General features: G+C 50.2%; 1 protein-coding gene across 1 annotated transcript in view; it reads left to right on the top strand.

Moving 5' to 3' along the window:
- Positions 1-12828, top strand: part of RAB5C (RAB5C, member RAS oncogene family) — a 30117-nt gene extending 17289 nt beyond the window's left edge. The window contains exons 2-6 of the mRNA XM_035301551.3: positions 7707-7956; positions 9496-9647; positions 9909-10031; positions 11284-11377; positions 11911-12828. Of these exons, the coding sequence (XP_035157442.1) occupies positions 7791-7956; positions 9496-9647; positions 9909-10031; positions 11284-11377; positions 11911-12026 (651 nt within the window). The 5' untranslated portion in view covers positions 7707-7790 and the 3' untranslated portion in view covers positions 12027-12828. The remainder of the gene's footprint in view (positions 1-7706; positions 7957-9495; positions 9648-9908; positions 10032-11283; positions 11378-11910) is intronic.
- Positions 12829-14112: the final 1284 nt, after the last annotated feature.

Raw genomic sequence — 14112 nt, 5'->3', positions numbered from 1 at the left:
AGCCTCCTGAGTAGCTGGGATTACAGGCACGCGCCACCATGCCCAGCTAATTTTTGTATTTTTAGTAGAGACGGGGTTTCACCTTGTTGACGAGGATGGTCTCGATCTCTTGACCTCATGATCCACCTGCCTCGGCCTCCCAAAGTGCTGGGATTACAGACGTGAGCATTTTTTACCTTTTTATTGACATGTGACTTGCATATAATAGTTTACAAATTATAAATACAGCTCAGTGGTTTTTACATTTGTTTGCACTCATGTATTTACCTCTCAAATCAAGATATAAAACTCTTCCATCCAGCAGTGTGCTTTTTTTAGTTTGATAGAAACTCATTTTTCCGTAGCTGAAAAGCCACATTTTATTAAAGCACGCATAGAGGGTCACAGTCCCTTTTTAATTTTTTAGTAACAGGCTAATATAATGCCATTGTTAACATTCTGGGGTTTTTCTTGCTATCTCTGATAAGAGAGCCTTGCTTGAATTATGAGTCTTGGGCAGGCTTGGGCTCTGCCACCAGCTGGTTCTGTGATCCTAGGCAGGTCACTTCCCCTCACCTTTTTTTCTCTGTAATTGTCAACAGTAGGATGGAGTCTTTAAGGCCCTTTTGGGCTCTGACTGCCAATTGTAGCCTCTAGGGTAAAAAACCTGCCACATGGAAGCTTACCTTCAGCCTGGTACTGTGGTGCATTGTTTCACTTGATGTGAACTACCCTGTGATATTAGCATTAAGGAATGCCAATTTTTAGATAAGGAACTGAATCTGATGATGATCACTTGTGTGACTTGGCCAAGGTCACACAGCTAATAAATGGTGGAGCCTGGCTTAAACCAAACCCAGCTCAGCCTCCCAAGTCCTAACCTGCTGGCCATGCTGGGGAAGGTGTACCTCGTGTGGCTTATGGCTGGTGTTGCTTCAGGTTTCTTTTCTCTGGGTCTGCAGCTGGCTAGAAGCCTGGATAGTCGTGCTGTGAGTCTGTCCTCTGTTTCTGTGTGCCAGTAGTGATTTTCCCCTTTGAGGAAGAGCTGTGTTCTTGAGCCTATGGGTAAATCATCTCCCCAACTAATTGGAGCCTGGGAAGCATTTGCAAAACCTTGGCTCCAGTTGGCTTTTTAATTTTATTTATTTTTTTTGGAGACAGAGTCACTCTCTCACCAAGGCTGGAGTGCAATGGCTCCATCTTGGTTCACTGCAACCTCCGCCTCCTAGGTTCAAGTGATTCTTCTGCCTCAGCCTCCTGAGTAGCTGGGACTACAGGTGTGTACCACCACGCCTGCCTAATGTTTGTATTTTTAGTAGAGACAGGGTTTCACCATATTGGCCAGGCTGGTCTGCCTCTCAAAGTGCTGGGATTACAGGCATGAGCCACTGTGGCCAGATAGTTGGCTTTTAAAACAAATGTCTTTCACTTTAGCCTTTGAACCAAATTACCTCTCCTTCTGTGTTCCTTGCTCCCTTTTCTTTAACAACTCCTTTCCATGGGCTTTTTTTTTGGCGGGGGCGGGGGTGGGGTGGCTGGACTCTAGTTTTAAATACTTAGGAATGCCTTTTTCTGGAGTAAAATGTAGCTAAGAGTCGCTGGTCAGAATCACCTCCAGGGGGCCCTGCGAGGGGTCACTTGGTTTTCAGGCTACTCTGTTAATCTTGAGTGAGCAAGTCTCTACCTACCCCGCCCCTGGTCAACAGTGTGCTTGGTTTCCCTAATCAGCTCGCTCTCCAGGCTGTGCCAGGACACTCAGCTAGAGGAAGTCTCTAAAGCAAACAGGAAGCACAAGAGACACTCATCAGCTGGAATTGCTCACCCTTCCACCAGGAAGGACAAAAAATATGACGTGGGTGACTTCGTGGATTAGAGGAAAGGTGAAAATTTCTAAGGGAGGCTAGCAGGAGGAATTGCAGCAGCATCTGGTGTCTTGGAGAAGGCTCCAGTTGCTGAGTGAAGCTGAAGTCAAGACCCTCCCACATTTGTGGACTTACTTGCGCACTTAGTTGTGCACAGCACTGATTGGGGGTGCCTTTCTGTCTCTTGAATTTCTCCCTCCTTCCTATATCAACCGTAGCTCTGGTGTTTCAATCAACTGCTTAAAATCACTTTGGGAACTTATTTTTAAAATATTGATTTCTGGACTCCATCTGTAGAAATTCTAATTCTGTTGGTCAGGGTATTGTCTAAATACCTCAGAGTGACTCTGGTGAGAAACAACTTTCGAGGTTGAGGTGGAAGGCTTGCTTGAGCCTGGGAGTCCAGGCTGCAGTGAACTGTAATTGCACCTCTGCTCTACCCTGGGCAACAGTGAGACTCTATCTCAAAAAAAAAAAAAAAAAAAAAAGGCCAGGTACAGTGACTCATGCCTGTAATCGCAGCACTTTGGGAGGCCTAGGCAGGCAGATCACTTGAGGCCAGGAGTTTGATACCAGCCTGGCCAACTTTGAAACCCCGTCTCTACTAAAAACACAAAAAATACTTAGGCAGGTGTGGTGGTATATGCCTACAGTTTCAGCTATTCCTGGAGGCTGAGGCATTAGAATCGGTTGAGCCTGGGTGGTGGAGGTTGCAGTGAGTTGAGATTGCACCACTGTACTCCAGCCTGGGTGACAGAGCAAGATTCTGTCTCAAAAAGAAAAAAAAAGTCTTAAGAAAACAAAAAGAGTTTGAGACCCACTGACCTGTAGTGTCCAGAGCAGAGGGAGCCCCGGAGCAGAGAAGAGCAGTGTCCCATTTTTCTTTCTCTTTCTTCCCCACCCTTGGCCCAGAAGTGCCTTTGCATAGGGCTGGGGTGTTGAGAAGCTTAGATCTCTCTGCACTTTCTTATGCATTGTATTAATAGGAAAATAGTGTGACTCTAAGTCCTCATATATTCTCTCACCTTTTTTGCAGAAGACATGAGGTTGGGACTGGTGCTTGTTCTTCGTGGCCTCTGAACCAGCCAGGGTTCTTATTTGGATGGTGGGTCATGACAAGGAGAATCTTTCTCCCTAGATCTGAAGCTCCAGCACTGCCATTGTACTCGTGAAAAAAAATTAATTTTTTTTTCTTTTTTTTTTTTGAGGCATAGTCTTACTCTGTTGCTCCAGGGTGGAGCTTGGCTCACTGCACCCTTTGCCTCCCGGGTTCAAGCAATTCTTGTGCCTCAGTCTCCTGAGTAGTTAGGATTACAGGCGTGTGCCACCATGCCCAGCAAATTAAAAAAAAAAAATCAACTTTCACTATAACTTGAGCTCTTATGGAGAATTCGATTTTTGTCTCAAAGAAGACTTTGAAAACTGCCAGTTTTGGTTGTAATTCCATTACCTGACGGCACAAGTGGATAATTTTTGCCAGGGGTTCAAGAGGAAAGATTCCCAGTAAGACACCCATCCCTGGGAGGCAGGGCAGCTCAGTGAATGAATCCACCTTTACTACTTGCCATGTCTTCAGTTTCCCAGGCTTGGGAGGAGAGGGTATAATGCTTCTTGGGGCCCTCGGTCTGGCCTTCACCTGGCTTAGGCACCCTCATGCCTCCGTGTGCGCCTCATAGCAAATTGGCTTCCTTGGGATTTATTGTCTGGAAAGGTTGGGCACCACTGTTCATGTGATCAAACCACGAGGGAACAGACCATAAAAAGTGCTGTGTGTGCCTGCTCAGGTATCTCTGGAAGGCAGGACCAGTGACCAGGCAGAACATGTCAGTAGCTAGTTTATGCCAGGGAGAGCCTGTTTTAGTTCATTGGAGTGGCCAGGGTCTGTTCACCAACAGTCTTGGAGAAAATGTTATAAATAACCATGTCAGTACTCTTAGCTACTGTTTACTCAAAATGCTGTGTGTGAGACACCTGGCTAACACTGCGTTCACCCCATGTGCCCCGTATTAGTGATGAGAACACAGGCTTAGCTCAGGTGGCTTCTACAAGGGGATTCAGAAGTGGCAGGAGACAGTCACACCTGTGATGCCCAAAGCCAGTGCCTGTGCCCACTCCATGCCAGATGCTCTAGCCCTCGCTGTGCTTCAGTGGCACCTGCAGATGCTGGGCCCTGCTCCAAACCTTCATGGGAATCTTGAGGGGCTGGCTGCACAGATGACTTCAATGTACAGACACCGCTGAGAACTGCTGCTGGAGAGTTGTTTGTCTTCCCTTCTGGCTTGTTTTTAAAAGTCACATTCTGGCCGGGCGTGGTGGCTCACGCCTGTAATCCTAGCACTTTGGGAGGCCGAGGTGGGTGGATTACGAGGTCAAGAGATCGAGACCATCCTGGTCAACATGGTGAAACATTGTCTCTACTAAAAATACAAAAAATTATCTGGGCATGGTGGTGCGTGCCTGTAATCCCAGCTACTCAGGAGGCTGAGAGGCAGGAGAATTGCCTGAACCCAGGAGGCGGAGGCGGAGGCGGAGGCTGCGGTGAGCTGAGATCACGCCACTGCACTCTAGCCTGGGTGACAAGAGCAAAACTCCGTCAAAAAAAAAAAAGTCACATTCTGTCTCTCTATCCCTGTGGTTTGGTAGTGACAAGACTTAGATTTGTTACCTCCATTTTTCTCGACTTGTAGGTGGTGGTTACTTCCCAGCCCAGTACCCTCCTCAGCACCAGCTGCTTTGGTTTTTTGGAATCAGATACTTGGTTTTCTTTTACCATCTCCCAGTTCATTCATACTTCCTCCTCTAGTGCCCCAGCCACACACTGTTGCTCAGCCAAGACTCTGTGTCACGTGGATTCATGGTATAACCAACTTGTAATTCCACTGTGGTTTCCCTCTGTTGCTGTTGCCCTGCCTGGCTCTGGGTGGCTCCTCCCGTTGTTGAGGGCACTCAGAAACTGCAAGATTACTGTGACCATTGCTAGAGCCAGACCTTGCCAGGCCAGCAACGCTGCCACCACAGAGAGCCTCATTTGCCTGGCCCTGCTTCCATTATTCTTCCATAGCAGGGAAGATGGCATCGTGTCCGTGGTGGGGCTGGGGGGGGTTCTGTCACCTGTATGCTGGGTGACCATGAGCAGGACATTTAATGTATGAATGTTAAATTATCTCTCTGAAAAATGGGGGTTGTCATAAAGCTTAAACGAGATAATGGTTGTGCAATTGGGAAGCTGAGGTGGGAGGGCTGCTTGAGGCCAGGAGTTGGAGACCAGCCTGGGCAACACAGTGAGACTCTGTCTCTGCCAAAATAAATAAATAATAAATAATTAGCTGTGTGTGGTGCTGTGTGCCTGTTGGGAGGCTGAAGCAGTAGGATCTTGGAGGTCTCCAGTGAGCTGTGATCACAACACTGTACTCCAGTCCGAGCAACACAATGAGACCCTGTTTCTTTTTTCTTTTCTTTCTTTTTTTTTTTGAGACAGAGTCTTGGTCTGTCGCCAGGCGCCAGGCTGGAGTACAGTGGCACAGTCTCAGCTCACTGCAATCTCTGCCTCCTGGGTTCAAGCAATGCTCCTGCCTCAGCATCCCTAGTAGCTGGGACTACAGGCACATGCCATCACGCCCAGCTAATTTTTGTATTTTTTAGTGGAGACGGGGTTTCACCATGTTTGTCAAGATGGTCTCAATCTCTTGACCTCATGATCTGTCCGCCTTGGCCTCCCAAAGTGCTGGAATTAACAGGCGTGAGCCACCACGCCTGGCCTCCTCTTTCTTTAAAAAAAAAAAAAAATATTTCCTCCAGTCATCACTCTTCGAGTTCCTAGTATGCACACAGGCACTGTGATGAAGGCATCAATTAAGCAGAAAGCATTGCCTCTTCATTGACTGGGGTGAAATGAGAAAGCATCTTAAACTGTGAGATATTGAAGTGGCATAACTTTGAAATATTTACATGGTATTTCTGGTTGCTAATTGAGACCCACCACCCCGTACTTCCTTCCTTGTACTTTTGGGGAAGAGGTGGGCCCCATTTCAAACCTCTTTTCCTTTGGTGCTGTCCAGAAAGGAAACTGTTGTTTCTGGCTAGTGAATCATTCTTCCTGACGCTCACTTTTTAAGTGAGTTGCTGGGAGAACTTGGATGTGGAAAACGATTTGAGGTTGAACAAAGCAAGCCCTTTGCTGTCAGCTTCTTGCATGAGTGGGGACCATTTGCTTCCCACAGCCACCTCCTCTTCATCCATATTGCTGTCCCTGGACTGCGAGGGAATGCACTTCCCTTGCTTAGGGGCAGATCAGGGCTCTCCCTGGGATCTTAGACTCCATTATGCAGAAAGGGAAGCCTAATAAAAACGTTTTCTTTCCAACCCGGTTCAAATGCTGAACAGCGTTCAGTACTTAATACCTACTCACAGTACCTGTTTGTAAAACATTCTGTATATATATCCTGATGTCTATTGATGTCAGATATGTATGTCTGATGAAGACATACACTTATATCTTCTAGAGTCTTCTAGAGGTAGGCTCCTCATGTGTCTTTGCAATTCCAAAACTTACCGAAAGAAACCAAAAACTTGAGCTTCTGAAGCTGTCACCAACCAAGTGATTCAGATGTCGGGGCTGGAACACCAGCTGTTGTGGGTACAGGACTTGGCCTCTGCCCTCCCACACCTCCTGCCTCTTCTTTCTCTTCATCGCCCATCTCTGCAAGTAGAGAATGGAACTGAGGTCTCCATTGAAAAAGGGAAAGTTGGTAGCTGTGCTGACTGCAGCAGAGCTCTGACTTGGGTGTGTGTGGTTTCTGTGTGTGTTTTGTTTCTCAATGGCTATGAGACTTCTGGGCCATCAAAAATGAGAGAACTGGCTGGGCATGGTGGCTCACACCTGTAATCCCAGCACTTTGGGAGGCCAAGGTGGATGGATCACGAGGTCAAGAGATAGAGACGATCCTGGTCAACAAAATGAAACCCCGTCTCTACTAAAAATACAAAAAAATTAGCTGGGCATGGTGGTACATGCCTGTAATCCCAGCTACTCGGCAGGCTGAGGCAGGAGAATTGCCTGAACCCAGGAGGTGGAGGTTGTGGTGAGCCGAGATCGCGCCATTGCACTCCAGCCTAGGTAACAAGAGCGAAACTCTGTCTCAAAAAAAAAAAAAAAAAAAAAAAAAAAAAATGAGAGAACTGAGGAAGGAGGCTGAGGGTGAGAGAATGAAGCATCGCTTTGATTCTGGTGCACAGAGGCACACAATCCAGCCTTAAACAGAAGGTTGGTCAGTCCTTCTGAAGGTGGCAGGAGAAAAATGGCTATGTTAATAACATCTTGTGCTGGCCAGGCCCTGGTCCCTGAATGCCCACGAGGTTGGCCTAGCACCTTCTCTGAGGAGCTTTCTACCACGATCCCCTGGGCCCCTGTTTGCCTCACTACTTGGTCCTGGCTCTCAGACTCCAGGTTCATTGTTGACCTAAATCGTGGTATCTTCCTGAGCATTTTTTTTTTTTAAATTTTGCCCCAAAAGCCTGTTGACTGAACTGTCACCAGGCTGGCATACATTCATTCATCGCCTGTGCGTTTATTTGTAGGTGAATGTACATATTTGGGATCCAGAAGTCAGTATGTTTGCTCAGAACCATGAGCCTGACATTGGCAGACCATTCTCCTCTTTATGGCTTAAATGGTGGTAGAGCTGGTAGACAGCCAATATAGCCCAGTGCGGCCTCCTGACCTCTAGCAGTGAGGGCAGACAGGTGAGATGAGGGGAAGCCGTCAGCTAAGTCTTCAGTGAGGCCAGAGAGAAAGACCTGTAATTTAAGGACACACTGGGTGACGGCCTCTGAACTAACCCAGTCCTTCTCATTTCTCCCTTACAGTTGGAGGTCCCCCTCCCCACTAAGTGCCTCTTTGCATAGCACCGGTCCCGCCCCGCTCTCTGGACCACTACAGCTAGACGGGCAATGGCGGGTCGGGGAGGCACAGCACGACCCAATGGGCCAGCCTCTGGAAACAAGATCTGTCAGTTCAAGCTGGTTCTGCTGGGGGAGTCTGCGGTGGGCAAATCCAGCCTTGTCCTCCGCTTCGTCAAGGGACAGTTTCACGAGTACCAAGAGAGCACAATCGGAGGTGAGTGGGGACAAGGGTGTCGGGGAGGGGCCTCAAGGTTGCCAAAGAAACGCTTTGACCTTGAGGAGATGGGAAGCTGCCTGCCTGCATTGGAGACTACCTGCATCTGTGGTGGCAGCCTTCTTCCTTACCTGGGCCCTGGAATCGAGTCCAGCAGCTGGTCTCCACGCCAGAGTGCCCGAAAGCATGGCGAGTAAGCATTAGCTTGGAGTGGAAAGCTAACTTCCCATCCTGTTTCTGCCTCTTCTTGATTTTGTGTGCCCTTGACTGAGGCCCTTCCACTGCCCCAGCCTCAGGGAGGGAGAGACTGGCTCTGGACCTCTCAGGCCCCTTCTTACTGTAATGGGTGGGCCATGTGCCCTGGCCTCTCCTGCTTCCAGGAGGAATGGCCTGGTAAGTCAGAGCTGGTGATAGATGGGCGTTTCCGAAGCTGACTTTCTCCTTTCTGGAGCTCATAGCCTGTTGTTGATTCTCCAGTGGTCAGCATTTAGGATGTGAGTGAGAGTCTGGCCTCAGCCTCTTGCCTTCATGGCTAGCACACACTTCAAGAAGCTGGGACCAGCGTGGGCCTTGAGTCATCTGTTCTCTACTCTTTTGGTTGGTAGGAGGTTTCCAGGCAGCTGGAAACAAATGGGCTGTGTCAGCAATCTCCCCGCTGCCTCCTCAGCACTTGGGTCAGGAGCTGGAGAGAGGAAGTAAGGCAGTGTCCCAGGTCCCTCAGTGAGCTGAGCTGGGGGAGGGCAGACCAGGAAAGCAGCCTTCTACACATAGCTATCTGGGGTCCTCTGCTGGGTCCAGGGGCAAAGGGGCCTTTCACTGTCTGTCCCAGCTCTGGGACTCCTCCTTTGAAGTATGTGTACAACCACCCCACATTCCCCTGTCTAAGAAGGAGTCACCATGTTCCCTGAAGGTCAAGTCACAGGGTGGCCATACAGGAACGGGTCTGGGTCAGAGCTGGGGGCGGTGTCTAGCTGGAGTGCCTGGAGGTGGCAGGGGTGGTTGGGAAGCTGGCCACCCAGCCTCAGCCTGGCAGTGGAATAATGTGTACTTCCCCGGCATAGCTAAGTGTGTGAGAACGTCCTCAGGAAACCCAAGGTCATCGACACCCCTAGGCTGGAGCAAACTGAGGGGTGGAGAGGTTCCCAGCTGGTCTGTTCTCCGGTGGCAGGAGGAGGAGGTCTGAGGGCACTCACCCTTCTGGGCTTGGAGTCAGGCTTCCCCTGGGCATCTCCTCTCCTGCCCCTGCTGCATTCCTCTTCAGAGAGTGCTCCTGAGACGGCTCAATGCACGCAGGCATCCCTTCTTCTGCCCTTGCCTGGGCTGGGTCTATAAAGCCTGTGCAGACCCCATACCCCAGACACGTACATAAAAATCTAAACTCCACCAGCCTGCTCGGGCCTGCTTTGGCTCCTGGGTTGGGGGTTCTCTGTGCCCATCTCAGTGGTGGGCTTCTGAGTGCCAGGACCTAGAAGCAACCGTGGGAATGTGTGGGTGGCTTCTAACTCACTCTTGCCCGTGGACGCTCCTTCTGTCTTTCAGCGGCCTTCCTCACACAGACCGTCTGCCTGGACGACACAACAGTCAAGTTTGAGATCTGGGACACAGCTGGACAGGAGCGGTATCACAGCCTGGCCCCCATGTACTATCGGGGGGCCCAGGCTGCCATCGTGGTCTATGACATCACCAACACAGTAAACATTTCCCATTGCTTCTTCCTCTGCCCTTCATCTTCTCAAAGTCCCAGGGATTGGGTTATCAAAGCCCAGATTTCAGGCCTCTTAACCCTCTGTTGCTGGCTGGAGGGTTGACAGATTTCCTATTTGGGAACATTGTGCCAGAATCTTTAGGTGGCAATGTCTTAATTTGGTTATGCCAGCTTACAAGTCTCTAGTGGGTGGCCTTGGGCTGAATGCCTTCTCTGTCCCTTTGACATTCTGTCCTCATCTTCTCAGGATACATTTGCACGGGCCAAGAACTGGGTGAAGGAGCTACAGAGGCAGGCCAGCCCCAACATCGTCATTGCACTTGCGGGTAACAAGGCAGACCTGGCCAGCAAGAGAGCCGTGGAATTCCAGGTGGGGAGATGATGGACTTGGGGAACGAGTGGAGGAAGCAGCTCCCCCTGGCCTCACCCAGGTTGCTCAGGGTTTTTGGGAAGGGCCGTGCTAGGAGGCAACAGGGAAGCTTCCATCTATTGTCCTGTCATGTCTCAAGCATGGGCCTAATGGGCATCATGGCTCCTGTCTATAATCCCAGTGCCTTGGGAGACTGAAGTAGCAGGATCACTTGAGGCCACGAGTTCGAGACCAGCCTAGGTGACATAGTAAGACTCTGCCTCTACAAAGGATATAAAAATTAGCTGGGTTTGGTGGCACACACCTATAGTCTCAGCTACTCTGGAAGCTGAGGCAAGAGGATTGCTTAAGCCCAGGAGTTTAAGGCTGCAGTGATTGTGCTGTTGCACTCCAGCATGGCCAAGAGCGAGGCCCCATCTCCTTAAAAAACAAAACAAAACAAAAAAACACCAGGTGCAGTGGCTCACACCTGTAATCCCAACACTCTGGAGGCTGAGGCAGAAGGATTACTTTAGGAGTTCAAGACCAGCATGGGCAATGTGGTGAGACCCCGTGTCTACAAAAAATACAAAAGTTCGCCAGGCATGGTGGTGTGCTACTCAGGAGGCTGAGGTGGGGAGGATCACTGGAGGCCAGGAGGTTGAGGCTGCAGTGAGCAGTGATTGTGCCACTGCACTCCAGCCTGGGCAACACAGTGAGATCCTGTCTCCAAAAAAAAAAGATGTGCTTTAGTCTCTGCTAACCCTAGATACTCAACTTTTCTTCCTGTAATTTTCCAAGTTTCTTGTCCTTCCAGAAATATGCACACAGTTTTTAATCCCTTTCTTTACAGGATGGCAGTGTGCTATACATACTGTATATGATTATTTTTTACCAGTCCCTAATAATTGCAAAAAGACTGAAAAACAGTGCTGCAGTAGACATCCACATACTTGTGTGCTTTTGTGCAAACATGCAAGTGCATTTGTAGGATAATTTTCTAGAAGTATTTCCTAGCCTAGGGATTTTGAAGGGCAGGAAGGTAGGATGGACCTAAGGAAACCTGAGTAAGACATCTGCCCATGGTTGTGAGCTGAGAGGTGCTGTGCATGACTAGGCGAACCCTGATCAGGGTAGCCTTAGGCCTGAAAACCCGTGCGTTTGTCCAGCTGATCTCTGTTATGATGAGGCACTCTAACAGGGAAGGTTTTTATCTTGGGCCCTGGCCCCTGCCGTTTCCTCTCACCTACTTTCTCACCTCCATCCAAATCAGGAAGCACAAGCCTATGCAGACGACAATAGTTTGCTGTTTATGGAGACATCAGCAAAGACTGCCATGAACGTGAATGAAATTTTCATGGCAATAGGTAAGTTGCTTCTCTCCCCTCCTCTCTGCCACACCAAAGGCATATTGCTTGTCTGCTGTCCTGGAGTGAGCCTGCAGGGTCCCTTCACCACTTTTAACCTTCTGATAAAATTGTTTTCATCCTCACCTGACTCCCAGTTGTAGATGTTAGTTATTCACCCCATAAGTTCCTGAAGCCTGGGCCAGAGTCTCAACATTTCACTCTCTGACCCTGTTGCCTACCACCCACTTCCAAGCCTGCCGTCACTACCCCTACCCACTTCCTGGGAGTTTTTAGCTCATTTGGCTCTGGAATCACCCTGCGTGGGTTGCAGATCCTGCCTGTATTCCTCATTAGCTCTGTGGTTTGGGGCAAGTTATTTTGCCTTTCTTTGCTGGAGTTTCCTAAAAACACTCAGAAGGCACCTGACACATAGAAGCCGTCAATATGTTAGTTATCACTGATGGGGTGTAAAGGCCAGAATCTGCTCCATTGGAACTCGGAGAGTTATTGGGGTACCCCCTACAAATGTACTTTCCCCCACTTCCAAACAGCTAAGAAGCTTCCCAAGAACGAGCCCCAGAATGCAGCTGGTGCTCCAGGCCGAAACCGAGGTGTGGACCTCCAGGAGAGCAACCCAGCCAGCCGGAGCCAGTGCTGCAGCAACTGAGCCCCCCTTGCCTGCCCGCTGCCCCCACCTCCTCCGCCTGAAGGACCCGACTGGAATCCACTCTAACCAATCGCACTTAACGACTCGGGCCACCACTGGTGGGGGGCACGGGGGAGGGGTCCACCATGATTTCTTCATATAATTTTGATCATAGGCTGGAGTGAGGTATTCCACCTGCACCTTTCTGTACAAATACTAATTCAATTTTAAGTCTTAAGTCACTTTTTTAATATATATGATCTGCTCTTCCCACTTCCTCCCCTTTCTACTGTTCTCTCACTTTCCCTTGCTGGGAGTAGCCATGTGCTCCTGTCCCCCCCGCCCCCACCCTTGTATACAGGGACAGTGGGGTCAGAGCAGGTACACTTTCCTTCCTGCGGAACAGCGGCCCCAGCAAGAGCATCCACATCCTCATCCTGTTCGGAGTGGTCTTGGGTTTGGGCGGTGGGCGGACCTTGGGAAGGGGCTTGGGAAGGGAGTGGCAGCTCTTCCCTCAGCTGGCTGTCATCAGGCTGCAGCTCCATCCCTGCCCCCGTCTCCCTGCTGGGGGAGCACAGCATTATCACAGCATTATTGTGACAGCCACAAACCCATTGCTCACAACCCCTCCACCCGCAGTCACCCCGACCTCTGGCTCTGAGTCCTGTTCTGACCAAATCACGATGATGAGTATTTGGGGGTGGGTGGGTAAGGGGGGGAGTGGGAGGGGACGGAACCAACTTTTTCTGTATTTTGTATTGTATGTTTTCTTCAACATGTAACCAATCAGTATCTTGTCAATATAGTCAGCCGATCGACCTCACACTTGTCTTCCTTGTCTTTCTCTGGCAGAGTTTATCAGACCATGCCCTCTTTAGTTTACTTGAAGTTGATTTAAAATGAACCACTGAATCTGGTTAAACAAAAGCTTCTCCTCAAATGTGAGGGAATGCTGGTGGTCATGGTGACCAAGAGAAAGAGGCTCTTCCTGTTAGCAGCTCCGATGGGGTAGGGGTAGGGTAAAACTGACCAGGGCTGACCAAGTTTGAAGTTGCAGGGCCTGTGTTCACTTCTCTACCTCTCCCCCTCCACTACCTACCAGATCATGCTGGGGTGACATGAGCTCTGTAGTTGATGATCAGTAGTCTGAAACACCAGAAGCAATCTCTATGGGTGTTTTGGTTGGTCTTTACCAAGCCTGTGAGGGTCTGAATCCTCTCACTCTCTTCCTGAAGAGGAAGGAATCTCAGCAGCCACTGGAGCGCTGGACTGGTCTTAAGGCCAAGGCTGTAGCCCCTTGCTTTCCTCACCACCTCTGTCCACAGCACCCCCAACACCAGATCTAAGTTGCCCCAACCCAGCTCTCTACTGGTTCTGGAATCAGGTCTGGACATTCTCAGCTCTCTGCTGCCCCCTGCTGGAGCTCCTGCTCAGCTAGGGCCACACTCCCCTCCAATTTCTCCGTGTTGGTGAGACAAGTCTCTGTCACCTAAGCTGGAGTGCAGTGGGGCCATCTCAGCTCACTACAGCCTCTGCCTCCTGGGTCTAGCCATTCTCCTGCCTTAGGCTTTCGAGTAGCTGGGATTACAGGTGCCTACCACCACGCCCAGCTAATTTTTGTATTTTTAGTAGAGTGGGGTTTCACCATATTGGCCAGGCTGGTCTCAAACTCCTGGCCTCAAGTGATCCGCCCGCCTTGGCCTCCCAAAATGCTGGGATTACAGGCATGAGCCACTGCACCCGGCCTTTTATTTTTTGAGACAGAGTCCTACTCTTGCTCAGGCTGGAGTGCAGTGCCCGGTGACAGGCAGGCTGGACGCCGCCACCCGGAAGGAACAGCCAGCCCAGGCCGGAGCAGGTGCGCGGCGGCGCTGTGAGGCGGCACTCCCCGATGACAGGCAGGCTGGACGCTGCCACCTGAAAGGACCCGTCAGCCCAGGCCGGCGCCGGAGCTGCAGCGCCATCTGTAGGCCAAGGAGTTTTCTACCGGAGGCGGGGGCCTGTGTGCACAGGTGCAGTGATGTCACGGGAGCCTGAGCAAGTGCGGTGACGTCACACGCGAGGGCTTGCCGGTTATCCGCGTGCCTTGGCGTCACCCACGTGCCTT

The sequence above is a fragment of the Callithrix jacchus genome, chromosome 5, assembly GCF_049354715.1.
Source record: "Callithrix jacchus isolate 240 chromosome 5, calJac240_pri, whole genome shotgun sequence".
Classification (NCBI taxonomy): domain Eukaryota; kingdom Metazoa; phylum Chordata; class Mammalia; order Primates; family Cebidae; genus Callithrix; species Callithrix jacchus.
This window is presented reverse-complemented; position numbering and strand designations above follow the sequence as displayed.